Raw genomic sequence first — 14,876 nt, 5'->3', positions numbered from 1 at the left:
CCAGGAAGAACATGACTATGAAAGATTTATTGTAGAGTTGTTTTCAGAAGTTTACAAACTGCGCACTCGTCCTGCACAAATTAGAATTCATTGTTGACTTTAATTCAGAAGGTATCAAAATTATATTGTTCAGGTATATTAATTGGATTGAATTTCCTCAAACTGCACCTTGATTTCCCACTTTCATTGCCATAAATACGTTTCTGACATAATTCTTGGCAGAATCAGTGGAGTTGATTTAAATTGGCTGGCTTCCTGGCACAGAACCAAGTCTTAAACATACTGTTCAAAATTTCAACAGGATTGGGGATATGCCAGAAGTTTACTGTGAGCCTGCTTGATCTGTTCCAAAACCAGTTTTGATGCGTGTTTTGGATTATTGTTCTGTTGATTTGAGGCAATCCTCCTCCTTTATGATTCTATCCATTTTGTGCAATAGATCAGTACCACTGGTCCCTAAACAGACCCTCAGTATCATGCTATCACATGTCTAACTGCTCCAATATTCTTCTCATTGTAAAAACAAAACCTGCTTTTCCTTCACTGACTACAAAGCATGTATTCAGAAGACATTTGGTTTGTCCATGTAGGCAGATGCATTATAAAAACATACACTACTGATCAAAATCTTAAGATAGGGTAAAAATGTGCACGAATTAGCTTGTGTACAGTAGGAGGATAATGAGAACGGCCATGTTGACAAGGTCAACAGATTGTTTAAGCATAGCCAGAACAAATATAAAGTGCTTTTATTCAGCAATATGTGTTGTCTTAGCATTTTAGCACATGACTACATATTGGTTTCCACTCGTTAGTGTAGCCTCCTTCTTTGTTTCGACGGAAAATGCTACTTAGAAAAAAAAACAATCAATTAAACTAAGTGCACATTAACCATCTGTTTGGATGAGAAGCTCTGATAACCCCTGGTAATGAAATGTAAATGGAAACATGCTGGATTCCAGGGATTTGGGCATTTGATCAATGAACTGCAATCAGGAAGTGTAATTTTCAGGACCTACAATTCAAAAGCCAGTCTACTTTTGAACCTGAAGAAAATGTAACCTAAATAATAAATGAAGGAAATGAACAGAAGTCAAGCATTTAGGGATCATGTTTTTTATATCGGAATGTTTGTGTAGGAAGTGGGGATCAACAGTGATCTCAGTAAGAATACACACGAGTGGACAAACGAGTCCTACTACAGTAAAGGCACTATCAGTCTCATCCTGCTAAAATCACCCTGTACTTCCGCCCTGTGTTCATTTCTGATTGGTACCTTTCTGTGGCTCCAGCTCCAGAAACAGCAGCTAACAGTTCTATCAAAAATACAGAGTGATAAAAACACTGACAGTATACGTTAAAGGTTTAAAAATCAAATAAGATCAGAAACATGTCAGGAATCAAACAATGCAGTGGTCCATTCGCTTGTCTTTTTTTCCCCCTCACCTTTTGGTCCATTAACAAGTTTACGTTGTGTCAATACATTATGTACAAATGCCGCTTTGACCAAAAGGAATTTGTAAACAGGTTTTGGTGCACAAATTATGAGTACACAAAGCAGAAGAAATAATCTTATTTTTCCAGAATTATAGTTCAGAACAAGTCTTTACTGGTTGAGCTAGATTTAGTTTGCTGCCCGTTTACATCCTGGTGGTTAACTAATAAACATCTTCAACTAACTCAGGAGAACTTTTTCCTCATAGCACAGTTTGTTTTCTCAACAGCTGCTTCAGAAAATACTGTAAAAAAAACCAAAAACATTTCTAACACATTTCTAGTTGAAATTGAAAGGAACAGTCTACAGCAGATTCAGTCTCTCCTTCAGAGAACGGTGTGAAGAGTTTCTTCGCAGCTCGACCTCTCTGTTTTTAGGCTTTGCTCTCAGTTCACTTTTGGGTAGATCTTTTCATAGAAGAAGCTCTGGGCCAGCACGTACAGCTCACCGTCCTTTTCCCTGACAGCGTGAGCACGCACAAACTGGAACTGTTCCAGTGCGAACTCGTAAAAGTCATTTTCCATTTTCCAGATGTCAGACTGCTGCAGCTTGGCGATAGTCTCTTTGGTGGGGGACTTCTTCTCGGTGGTCTTCCTTAGATGGGACCTTTTGCCTGGGAGCAACACAAGAAGTCCTTCACTCATCATTTCTATAAATTTCCTATTAAAGTGGGGTTATAGTTGTCCTCTTAAACTGTTCGTTACAAGGGTTGGATAATTATACCACAAACTACTTCAATGATTTTGAAAAATATAAATGTGGTGCACAAGTTTGGAACAACTGACATGGATGGCATCGTTAGGGATATGTTTGGATCGTCAAACAACGACCCAAACATTGAGATGAATGGAGGGTAGGGCCAGGGACCCAAGTGTACTAACTGCACCATTAGTGACTTTAATGGCCCTATTAGTGTGATTGCTCTCACTACAACTTATAAGCTGTTACTTTCAACCATGTCCAGAACTGAAGAAGCCTTTTGGATGAGAGGCTAAATGTCTTCAAGAAATAAGAGAAGTCCAGTTGCCTTCTGCTTAAGATTTTAGGATTGGATGACTGAGATTCTACATCAGCATACTTTTGGATTTACTCTGGATTTGCTCTAGTGCACAGAGGGTCACAATTTTACATACCCTTCTCTGACAAACATATGGAAGCTGACTGCTTTATGAAAGAATGAATAAATGAATTTATTGCATTTGCATTGGTGACAATAACATATTTTAAACAGTTTGAAATAGTCGCAGATGCTGAGAGTTCAATAATATCCTTGTAAAACGATTACTAAATGAGTAATTTCATGTTAATGTTTTTGTGATTTGTAAATAATTTCCATGTATATTCTGTGTAGTTTCTGTTTTTTGGTTAATGTTCTCTGTTTTATATTGTAACCTATATTGTTAATCGTATGCTTGTAATGGGTTTTGAGTATCTAGACAACCACAATAAAAATAAGCTCTTCGGTGATCATACTTGACTGTTATCAAGAGGTCCTAATGTTGCTCTCATTTTACCATTACCAAAGAAAGCCAATCAAGATTCAATCAATCACATCCACCCTAATGCAAACGATAAAAACTGCCATATTGGTAAAATATTAAAATCCTTTTAAAAAACAGAGGTAAATAGTTGAATAATTTTGAAATGCATTTCAGTGACTGCACAGTTATTCACAGGCAAAAAAGCTGTTCAACAGGTCCAGTTATTTCGGATCCCTCACGATGGGATAACACAGGAGTTTACCTTCCTGGAGAAGGGCAAAACTTACATTAGGACCACAATCAAGTAAGAGAAACATATCTTGGAGAATTATTGTTGATTCTGGTCTGTGTTTCATGTTTTAAAGATTGCATTATTTTATTATTATTCTCTCTCTGGGTAATTTACTCTTCGCTGTTCAAAAATGTTTGGGTCTGTTTTGAAATATTTGTTTCCTAATATTTCTTGGTTTCTCAGAATGGTGCCAATTATACAGGTCCTTCTCAAAATATTAGCATATTGTGATAAAGTTCATTATTTTCCATAATGTCATGATGAAAATTTAACATTCATATATTTTAGATTCATTGCACACTAACTGAAATATTTCAGGTCTTTTATTGTCTTAATACGGATGATTTTGGCATACAGCTCATGAAAACCCAAAATTCCTATCTCACAAATTTAGCATATCATTAAAAGGGTCTCTAAACGAGCTATGAACCTAATCATCTGAATCAACGAGTTAACTCTAAACACCTGCAAAAGATTCCTGAGGCCTTTAAAACTCCCAGCCTGGTTCATCACTCAAAACCCCAATCATGGGTAAGACTGCCGACCTGACTGCTGTCCAGAAGGCCACTATTGACACCCTCAAGCAAGAGGGTAAGACACAGGAAGAAATTTCTGAACGAATAGGCTGTTCCCAGAGTGCTGTATCAAGGCACCTCAGTGGGAAGTCTGTGGGAAGGAAAAAGTGTGGCAGAAAACGCTGCACAACGAGAAGAGGTGACCGGACCCTGAGGAAGATTGTGGAGAAGGGCCGATTCCAGACCTTGGGGGACCTGCGGAAGCAGTGGACTAAGTCTGGAGTAGAAACATCCAGAGCCACCGTGCACAGGCGTGTGCAGGAAATGGGCTACAGGTGCCGCATTCCCCAGGTCAAGCCACTTTTGAACCAGAAACAGCGGCAGAAGCGCCTGACCTGGGCTACAGAGAAGCAGCACTGGACTGTTGCTCAGTGGTCCAAAGTACTTTTTTCGGATGAAAGCAAATTTTGCATGTCATTCGGAAATCAAGCTGCCAGAGTCTGGAGGAAGACTGGGGAGAAGGAAATGCCAAAATGCCAGAAGTCCAGTGTCAAGTACCCACAGTCAGTGATGGTCTGGGGTGCCGTGTCAGCTGCTGGTGTTGGTCCACTGTGTTTTATCAAGGGCAGGGTCAATGCAGCTAGCTATCAGGAGATTTTGGAGCACTTCATGCTTCCATCTGCTGAAAAGCTTTATGGAGATAAAGATTTCATTTTTCAGCACGACCTGGCACCTGCTCACAGTGCCAAAACCACTGGTAAATGGTTGACTGACCATGGTATCACTGTGCTCAATTGGCCTGCCAACTCTCCTGACCTGAACCCCATAGAGAATCTGTGGGATATTGTGAAGAGAACGTTGAGAGACTCAAGACCCAACACTCTGGATGAGCTAAAGGCCGCTATCGAAGCATCCTGGGCCTCCATAAGACCTCAGCAGTGCCACAGGCTGATTGCCTCCATGCCACGCCACATTGAAGCAGTCATTTCTGCAAAAGGATTCCCGACCAAGTATTGAGTGCATAACTGTACATGATTATTTGAAGGTTGACGTTTTTTGTATTAAAAACACTTTTATTTTATTGGTCGGATGAAATATGCTAATTTTGTGAGATAGGAATTTTGGGTTTTCATGAGCTGTATGCCAAAATCATCCATATTAAGACAATAAAATACCTGAAATATTTCAGTTATTGTGCAATGAATCTAAAATATATGAATGTTAAATTTTCATCATGACATTATGGAAAATAATGAACTTTATCACAATATGCTAATATTTTGAGAAGGACCTGTATATATATATATATATATTCATTTTTACATCATTTGCCTAGCTCTGTGGGATTCACCTAGTATCTAGAGGTGTCTTTTTTTCTTTTTGTTCTCTTCTCCTTCTACTGCGCTGGTTAGCTGCAAGTACAAGTTCGTTAGAGACTCCTATAGTAGCCAGCACTGTTCCCTCGTTTGAGAAAGGACACAGAGTGGAAATAAGGGGTGGGAGAGATAGGTGGTTTTTTGTTTGTTTATTTTTGTTTATTTACTGGGGGTGGGGGTGTCTCTTCACTTCTGTTATAAGATACTGACCATATGTCCTCTGATTTTCAAACTTCAACATGGTGTTCCTAGGTTAGGTTAGAAGTTGCAATGTTAATGGTCTTAATAACCAGGTGAAGCTCTCTAAAATATTTTCACATCTAAAGCACTTAAACCCAGATGTAGTATTTCTACAAGAAACACACCTACAGGATGCAAATCATTTTAAGATCAAGAATCCATGGGTGGGGCAGATTTTTTATTCGGCCTTTAACTCTAAAGCCAGGGGAGTAGCTATTTTAATTAGTAAGAGGGTTCATTTTATAGCATCCAAAATAATAAAAGATAAAAAGGCAGATTTTGTATAAGGCAGTTTATTTCACACCCCTGTTTTGTTAGTGAATATTTAAGTTCCAACTTTTGATTACCCAGATTTTACAAATAACCCATTTAGCACCCTTCCTTTTCTTGATACACATCTGCTGATTCCTGCTGGTGACTTGAATTGTGTAATGAGCCCATCATTAGACCGCTCCTCACTTTGAGCCTTTATTCAATCCTCTATGTCAAAATCAATTTCAGACTTCATGTCTCAGAATGGGATTGTAGATCCTTGGAGGACAGGTAATCCACAAACAAAAACGTATCCCTTTTTCTCTCAGATACACCAGTCCTATTCACGTATAGATTATTTTTTTTGATGGTTCTCTAATGCACAGAGTCATGTCTCCTGAGTACTACCCAATCGTTATTTCAGGTTATGCCCCTCTAACCCTTGATTTAAACCTCTTTCTCTCGATGAAGATTTAACTCCTATTATCTGATGATACAATCAATAATTTAATTGAATCAGCAATTGATTTTTTCTAATTTTTAATAAAAAAGATTCAGTTTCTTTCTCATTACTATGGGAAACACTAAAAGCATATCTCTGTGGCCAGATTATTTCTTATTCAGCTAATATTGACAAAAATTGCAGGACTAAAGTATTAGAAATGTTAGGGCATGGTGAAAAGCCAAGTAGACTTCTGGCACACCAATTCAAACTTGAAGCCAAGTCTCGTATAATTCCGCAAATTAAAGACCAGTCAGCTAGCCTTGTCTCTGATCCGGTTTGTATCAGCTTCATTTTTAAGCGATTTTATTGTTATCTGTACATTTAAGATTTACAGTCAGTCCCTGATGAGACATTCCCACGATAGATAAACTTGATGTTGCTATTAAATTGGAGAATATTCTGGTTACAATCCAAGGATGCAGAGTGGTAAAGCCCCAGGCTCAGATGGATTCCCTGCTGAGTTTTTCCAAGAGGTTTAAAGGAAAGCCTTTCTTCTTCTTAATGTCTATAATTAAATCACTGGGACGTGGCCTGGTGCCCCCGCCCAACTCTAACTCAAGCTTCGATCTCAATCTTACCAAAGAAAGGCAAAGACCACAGTATGTGAGTCCTACAGGCCCCTGTCGCTTCTAAATGTGGATTTTAAGATTTTGGGGAAAGTACTTGCAACTGGACTTGAGACTGTTCTTCCTCAAATTGTTTCACAGGAACAGAATGGATTCATCAGAGATCATCAGTTGTTTTTTAACACTTGTACACTGCTAAACACGTTTTTTCTGCTTATTGCCCTACGTCTCCTGAGGTTATTATTTCTCTTGAAGCAGAGAAGGCATTTGATCGAGTCGAATGGGACTACCTGTTTGCTATTCTGCCTAGGTTTGGTTTTGGAGAAAGTTTGCATCCTGGATCAAATTTCTATACACATCCTCTCAGCCTTGTTTCATTAATAACTCTGTCCAATCTGATAAGTTTTCACTAGATCATGGCCCTAGACAAGGTTGTCAGCTTTCTCCACTCCTGTTTGCTTTCTCCATAGAACCTCTTCCTGTTGCATTAAAATCTCTCTTTCACGGAATTGCCTACTCAGGTGTTGAACTTAAGCTATCCTTGTATGCCGATGACCTTCTTTTATATGTTTCTGATCCCATATATAGTCTTCCTCTGATTTTATCTGTCCTACAAAAAACGATGTCTTTCTCTGGCTATAAGATGAATTTACTCAAAAGTACTGGCTATTCTGTTAATTCTTTAGCTTTAACACGGAGGCAATCTGACAATCCTTTTAAACTCAGCCCTGCAGGGTTTAGGTATTTGGGAATTAATATTACACACATTCTGCCTTCACTGTTTTCAGAACTTTTTGGTGCCTTGGTTTCACAAATTACATCAGATTTCCAGACGTGGAACTCACTCCCTCTGCCATTAATGTGCAGGATTAATGTTATCTTGCAAAGGGACATTTAACCTAATATTTGTATGTATACAGTAGCTTGTAAAAGTATTCATACCGTTAAACTTTTCCACATACTGTCACATTACAACCACAAACATAAATAGATGTTATTGAAATTTTATGTGAAAGACCAACAAAAAGTGGTATACAATTGTGAAGTGCTAAGAAAATTATACATGATTTTAAACACTTTTTACAAATTAAAAACTGAAAAGTGCAGTGCGCAAAAGTATTCAGCCCCCTTTACTCTGAGTGCAACCATTTGCTTTCAGAAGTGTCCTGATGATTGCCAATGACTAAATAGAGTCCACCTGTGTGTCATCTAATCTCAGTACAAATACAGCTGCTCTGTGACGGCCTCAGAGGTTGATTAAGATAATATTGGGCAGTAAACAGCACCATGAAGTCTAAGGATCACTGCAGACAGCGCAGGGATATAGTTGTGGAGAAGTTTAAAGCAGGCCAGAAGCCTAGTTGGGGACACAGCAAACATGTGGAAAAGGTGCTTTGGTCAGGTGACACCATCCCCACTGTCAAATATGGTGGTGGCAGCATCATGCTCTGGGGGTGCTTCTCTTCAGCAGGGACAGGGAAGGTGATCGGAGTTGATGGGAAGATGGATGGAGTCAAATACAGGGCAGTCTTGGAAGAAAACCTGCTGAAGTCTGTGAAAGGACTTGAGATCAGGGAGGAGGTTCACCTTCCAGCAGGATAATGACCCTAACATAAAGCCAGGGTTACAATGGAATGATTTAAAACAAACATTCATGTGTTAGAATGGCCCAGTCAAAGTCCAGACCTAAACCCAATTGAGAATCTGTGGCAAGATCTGGAAACATCTGTTCTTAACGCTCTACATCTAATCTGACTGAGCTTGAGCTGTTTTGCAAAGAAGAATAGGCAAAAAATTCAGTCACTAGATGTGAAAAGCTGGTAGAGACATACCCTAAAAGACCTGCAGCTGTAATTGCAGCAAAATGTGGTTCTACAAAGTATTGAATAAGGGGGCTGAATACTTTTGCACACCACCCTTTTCAGTTTTTTATTAAAAAAAACAAAAAAAAAAACAATCATGTATAATTTTCATTGCACTTCATAATTGTATACCACTTTGTGTTGGTCTTTCACATAAAATTCCAATAAAATATATTTATGTTTGTGGTTGTAATGTGACAATATGTGGAAAGGTTTAGGGGGTATGAATACTTTTACAAGTCACTATAATTTTGAGCCTCTATGTACACCTATTGAGCCCATTTATGCCCCTTTTCCTACTCCACTCAACTCGGGCCTGATCGGCTCTACACGGTTTGGTTTGGTTCAATTCAATTCAGTTTATTTATATAACGCCAATTCACAACACGTCGTCTCAAGGTACTTCACAAAGTCAGGTTCATACATTCCAATTAATCCTAACCATTGAACAGTGCAGTCAGATTCAGTTATTTATTCAAAATGGATAAAAAGTTTTTCTATCTAAGGAAACCCAGCAGATTGCATCCAGTCAGTGACTTGCAGGATTCACTCCTCCTGGATGAGCATGTAGAGACAGTGGACAGTCACTGGCGTTGACTTTGTAGCAATCCCTCATACTGAGCATGCATGTAGCGACAGTGGAGAAGAAAAACTCCCTTTTAACAGGAAGAAACCTCCAGCAGAACCAGGCTCAGTGTGAGCGGCCATCTGCCACGACCGACTGGGGGTTTGAGAGAACAGAGCAGAGACACAAAAAGAACAAAGAAGCACTGATCCAGGAGTACTTTCTATGGGAAGGAAAAGTAAATGTTAATGGATGTAGCTCCTTTAGTCGTTTCACCTAGAAAGAAAGAACAGATAAACTCTGAACCAGTTTTCAAGGTTAGAGTCTGAAAGAGAGCACATATAATTAGTTACAGTAAAAGCTCAGTCAATTTCCATGTCTAGGAGAGACAAAGGGTTAGACACTATAAGACAGGGCTATGTGGATCATCGGTAGAGGGTGAGCATTAAGTTGCTGCCAGCAGAAGCTTGGACGATGCCCTTCTCCAGAAAAGTGTCACAGGTAAACACAGAGTGAGGCCAGGTGTAGCTTTTAGGAAGAGAAAAAAGAGAACAAGGTTAAAAGCTGAAATAACAGCAAATAATGCACAATTGGAGAGTAGTATGAGAATGTAGCAGAGAGAGTGAAAGTGGTCATTATGTCCTCCAACAGCCTAAGCCTATAGCAGCATAATTACAGAGATAGCTCAGGATAACCTAAGCCACTCTAACTATAAGCTTTATCAAAAAGGAAAGTTTTAAGCCTAGCCTTAAAAGTAGACAGGGTGTCTGCCTCATGGACTAAAACTGGGAGCTGGTTCCACAGGAGAGGAGCTGATAACTAAAGGACCTGCCTCCCATTCTACTTCTAGAGACTCTAGGAACCACCAGTAAATCTGCAGTCTGAGAACAAAGTTCTCTGTTAGGAACGTATGGAACAATCAGATCTCTGATGTATGATGGAGTTAAACCATTAAGGGCTTTATATGTGAGGAGGAGAATTTTAAATTCTATTCTGGTCTTAACAGGGAGCCAATGAAGGGAAGCTAAAAATAAATATGATCTCTCTTTTTACATTTTCATCAGAACTCTTGCTGGTTCATTTTCCATTACAGTTGAGTTCCATGTCAATGAGGGTGAGATCGAAAAAGTAACATGATGTGATTTGTAAAGACACAAACACAACAAAAGCATGACTGCTGCCCAGTCTATGGCTGCTGTCAGACTCAGAGTGAAAGAAGAAAAGCAGAGAAGGCTTGCAGGCAGCAAGAAGAAAGAACAACCTGGAGGACGTGAGGGTAAGCTAACGCTTGCTATATTGGTCATACATACAATAAGCCCAGTGTACAACGATGTAACGGTTGAAGATTTTAGTTATCATAATTTGCTATGACTGGTGGTCGACAGTTTTCTGACGTTGCATTTTTAACAAGGACGGCTCTCTTCGAACCGCAAGCAACCAGGTACTGAAAATAGCAACAGTTCTATACAACCATTTGTTACATCCCCAAAAGGTGGATGTTTGTTTTGTTTTTGTAAGTGAAGTAATGTCTTCTGTTATGATCTAGGCCCTGCATTCTCCTTGGAGGTTGGGTGCTGCTTCCTGGGTCTTGAGCCAGTCATCTATTAGCAGTGCCTTATTTAATGTCTTGTAAAGCTGCACTTCTGGGCCTTCTGGCTATTTGATTGCCATACCACCCTTCTAGTGTTTGTGTAGGCCTGAATGCCTTTTGTACTCCTTCCCTGGTGTAACTTGTGGTCAGACTGCCTTTGTAGGGAAAGATGCCTTTTTGTTTAATCTGTTTTCTCATGTTTATGCGCTTATTAGGCGAGTTATTTTATAGGTTTGTATATTTTGTTTTGTTGAGTTAAGAAAGTTAAAATGTTGATTTTCCTTAGGGATGTTTTGTTTGTTGTGTTGGCCTGAGCTCTGTCTGAAACTAAATCTCAGTCTGTACAGATGAGTTAAAATATGACAGAAAAATTAAACTCTTAAAGGCCATCTCGTCTCCTCATTCCCCATCTAGAATTACGTTTGTCCCTTTTACCCCCTAGACCAGCCAGGGTACATAACACCATTACTAATGGAAAAGCCTAAAAAGCAAGTAGTGCCGTGACAAACTGCGTTAAGGACTAGTGGAAAAGGGGCATGAGTTAAGAGAAAATCCACAATAAATCAACAACCTTTTTTGCTATCTAATCCTTGCACCATAAAAACAAATAAGGGTTCAAATGAATCATTATAGTCTTAAATGTATGACATTCGCATGAATGGTAAGTGTAAGGAAACACCAGACTTGCATTTGCCTCTGCTGCTACCTGTTCTGTAGAGATCCGCTGCTCCCTTGAAGAAGCGCGGCAAAGCCGCCTCCAGGATCATGATGAAGTCCTCCAGCTCTTCAGTTACTCCAACTAACAGATACTCGTTCACCAGGTTGTACTTAGCCTGTTCCAGAGCCCATCTACTGCCTGCATTCCTGCACACAGAATGGAGCTTTCTTAAAAATCACAAACGGATTGTCATCAACCTGATCAGATCTGCACATAAGGTGAGCTTGTATTTATTTTTAGAACTTCCTGCACAGATCTGACTTAACTGTACATCAAGCGCTTTCCATGTAGTTTAGAAACCAGTAGGATTATGGGGATCTGCTGATGTCTGTGTGGTAGTTTATCCTCTCATCTTTTAAGTCAGCCGCATCCAAGAATTTGACTTATATATAGTTTCACAACCCAGTCCACAAGGTGGCAATACTGTCCAGACTTTGCAGTGGTAAGAAAACATAGATTGCCTTTGATGACAATCTTTGTGGTGGGTATGGGTAATGGTAGTTAGGTACAGCCCACTTACCAGCACTCTGAATGGTGACCACAGAAGAAGGGGATTTGCAACCAAAGTTTCTCAGGAGCACAATCAGACCCCCCGGTTGAAACACATTCATCAAAAGTCTGAAACAAACCAGATGTCAGCAGGTTTTGTAGACCTAGACAAAAATGGAAACAAAACATGGACTGGAAAACAAGCGGTTCACGAAACACAGACCTTCTTATCCCCTTGTTTTCTCCGTCGAAGGCCAGGTCGGTAGTCGTCTCCGAAGCGCAGAAAGTAGTAGTACGACACAAGGCGCTCTATCGGATCCCGCACCACATTAATGTACAACGGCTTACCTTTCACACCATATCTAAACAAATACAGAAGCGAATTGATAGACTGTCCAAAATGTTTTTTTCTTATGGTTAAACAGGTTTGGCTAAAAATACTTTAATGAAACAATTTTATTAAATAACAAAAACACAAACCCTTTTAAACTTATAACATATATAACATGCTAGCTGTGACAGCTTCACATGTACATCAGGAAAAACTGACATTTTATTTTTCATCCAGCTGATGCCAATCACTACCAAGCTAGAGGAGTCACCCTGAACATCAGCTGAAGGAAGGCATACAACCCAAAACAGTGCAAAACAGATCATATCAAAATGCAGCACCCCTGAGTCAAAGACTTGAACAATATGTCATAAAACGACTCCAGATCACAGTAAATCGGTTACTCAGTTTAAGACAGACACATACACAGGCGCCATGCTGAGCTGATGGGTCCTGTGTACGTCTCCTGCCGTCTACTGCTCTCAACTTTCTGCACTGTTTATGTTGATTCTAATGTGTGTCATCCAGGATTTCAGTTCCATACTGTCCAATGATTGTCAGACACTCCTGGAGCTTTGTCTATTTGCAAACTTACTGGTGCAGTTTGGTAATAACGGACAAAGTTTTGCTCCTGCGGATCTGGCTGAGGTACCAGCTCACCTAGTCCCACCTCTCTGGAGGAAGCGACACCAAATACAGTCAGACATCTCAACTTTTACACATTCAGTTTTTTTTATTTATATGAACATAAAACCGAAGTGATTTTATTCAGTCGTAAATGTTCCAGGAGTTCCCTTTGTGCATATCTCTCCACCCTGATCCCTCATTTCAAGTCTGTTGTCCCAACCTTTTTCTTTTTTCATTTTGGACATCTCTCTAAGATTATATCTCTCCTTTCTAGGAGTCACTTGGAATCAGTAATGCACCTCCTGGTTGGATTATTGCAGCTCTCTAACAGAAATTAGCCAGGTTCTCTGTCATGCCTTTAACTAGTCCAAAATGCGACAGCGTGGGTTTCAACAGGTACAAAAAAGAGGGCACATCACTCCAATGCTAGCCTCTTTGCACCGTGTGATGATGCAAGTCTGACATTGATTGTACGGTTTAGTCAGATTTTATTGTGCTATGTTAGTATTTTCAGAATTTTAGTTCTTATTAAGCGCTTTGATCAACCAAGTGTTGTTTTTTAAAAGTGTGAATAAAAAAACATGGTATGGGAGAACAGAATCTTTTCAAGGCTGAGACAAGATATAACGTCTGATATACAGTAGAGAACTTTAGGGACAGAATCTGACATTTCTCACAACCAATGAGTTTAATTTCCTGTACCTGTACCAAATTTGGCAAGTTAAGGGTAACAGCCCAGTTTCAGGTAAGCAACCTTATTTAGGGTGGAAGACTTTCCAGAGTAAAGCACAGCATGTCCGAAACCTGCGGATTGAGGAGGTCTAATTACAGCAATGCCTGTCACAAAGAGGATCTAAACTCTCCTGGCTAACTTGGAATTTGATAAAGGAGCTTTATTAACCACCTTAAATGGCTATAAAGAGTGATGTGCACAGGGAAGTTGAATTTTTTTGAAGTTAGAACCGAGTCTTCAACATCACCTGAAATAGAAAGGTTAGAGTTTTTCTCCCATGCAGATTTGATTTAGGTTGTAGGAGTTGTTCCACACAGTTCATTATAAGAAGGCGGGGGATTCTCAGGCCTTTGCATGATGGGTGTAAGATAAACTTTTTAACTGGGTCGGTGGCTAAGGCAACTGGGAAGTTAAAAAGATAGTATTGAAGCAAACCAAGTATCTAAAAAAACTGCATGTTGGGTAAGGAAGGGCAGCAATTGTATTGTTTACTGTTATTTGGTAAAAATAAATAAATATCATTCCAAAAACTGAAATTACAATTGGGATTATTAGTTTTGCTAACCTTTTTTTTTCATTGCTGGCTCCGTCAGACTAACAAGACATATTAATATATTTGACTATATGATTGGTGATAATGAGCTGTATAGTAGTCAAAAAACTGAATATTGAGATGTTCTGTGACCTGACCCCACATCATGGTGGGTGTCAGATTACTAGATCAACTTTAGGTTCGTCAACAGATAAGGGAACTCAGTAGGGAGCAAACAGAAATGAGCTGCACCGACTCTAGATCCATTGTTAGAGAAAGAACAACTTTCTTCTGCACAGCCATAATGATATGCAGCCGTTTATACCCACCCTTCGAAGCTGAAATGATTTTTGAAAGCTGTACCATTAGTGGTCGCACAAGGTCATAAGGTGAAAGGAAGCAGGAACAGACTCAGCGCATGCGTTATATCCAACATAAAAACTACATGGTGGGAGCCCAGATGTCAGTCAAATGGCCGATACACTCGTAAAAAATGAACGTATCGGCCTAATTTCAGACAACTTTCAGCGTAGCGGCTCGCTGGCGAGAACCCTGTGACACTGACACAATGTAGTCAGTGTACAGCTTGTATAACAGCCATTAATGCCTAAACTACTATCAACAAAAGTGAGTACACCCCTAAGTGAAAACTCCACCAAAACCCACAGACCAGAAAAGGAGCTTGTTAATCAGAGGCAGCACAGAG

The 14,876-nt window shown here is 39.6% G+C and overlaps 1 protein-coding gene across 1 annotated transcript in view; it reads right to left on the bottom strand.

Moving 5' to 3' along the window:
• Positions 1 to 1,100: 1,100 nt before the first annotated feature.
• Positions 1,101 to 14,876, bottom strand: part of hs2st1b (heparan sulfate 2-O-sulfotransferase 1b) — a 28,624-nt gene continuing 14,848 nt past the window's right edge. Inside the window, exons 4-7 of the mRNA XM_047375661.1 lie at positions 12,171 to 12,309; positions 11,979 to 12,076; positions 11,447 to 11,604; positions 1,101 to 2,108 (exon numbers count right to left, since the gene is read on the bottom strand). Of these exons, the coding sequence (XP_047231617.1) occupies positions 1,882 to 2,108; positions 11,447 to 11,604; positions 11,979 to 12,076; positions 12,171 to 12,309 (622 nt within the window). The 3' untranslated portion in view covers positions 1,101 to 1,881. The remainder of the gene's footprint in view (positions 2,109 to 11,446; positions 11,605 to 11,978; positions 12,077 to 12,170; positions 12,310 to 14,876) is intronic.

Source organism: Girardinichthys multiradiatus, chromosome 9 (genome assembly GCF_021462225.1).
Source record: "Girardinichthys multiradiatus isolate DD_20200921_A chromosome 9, DD_fGirMul_XY1, whole genome shotgun sequence".
Lineage (NCBI taxonomy): Eukaryota > Metazoa > Chordata > Actinopteri > Cyprinodontiformes > Goodeidae > Girardinichthys > Girardinichthys multiradiatus.
The sequence above is the reverse complement of the archived record's forward strand: the minus strand, read 5'-3'. Positions and strand labels throughout refer to the sequence as shown.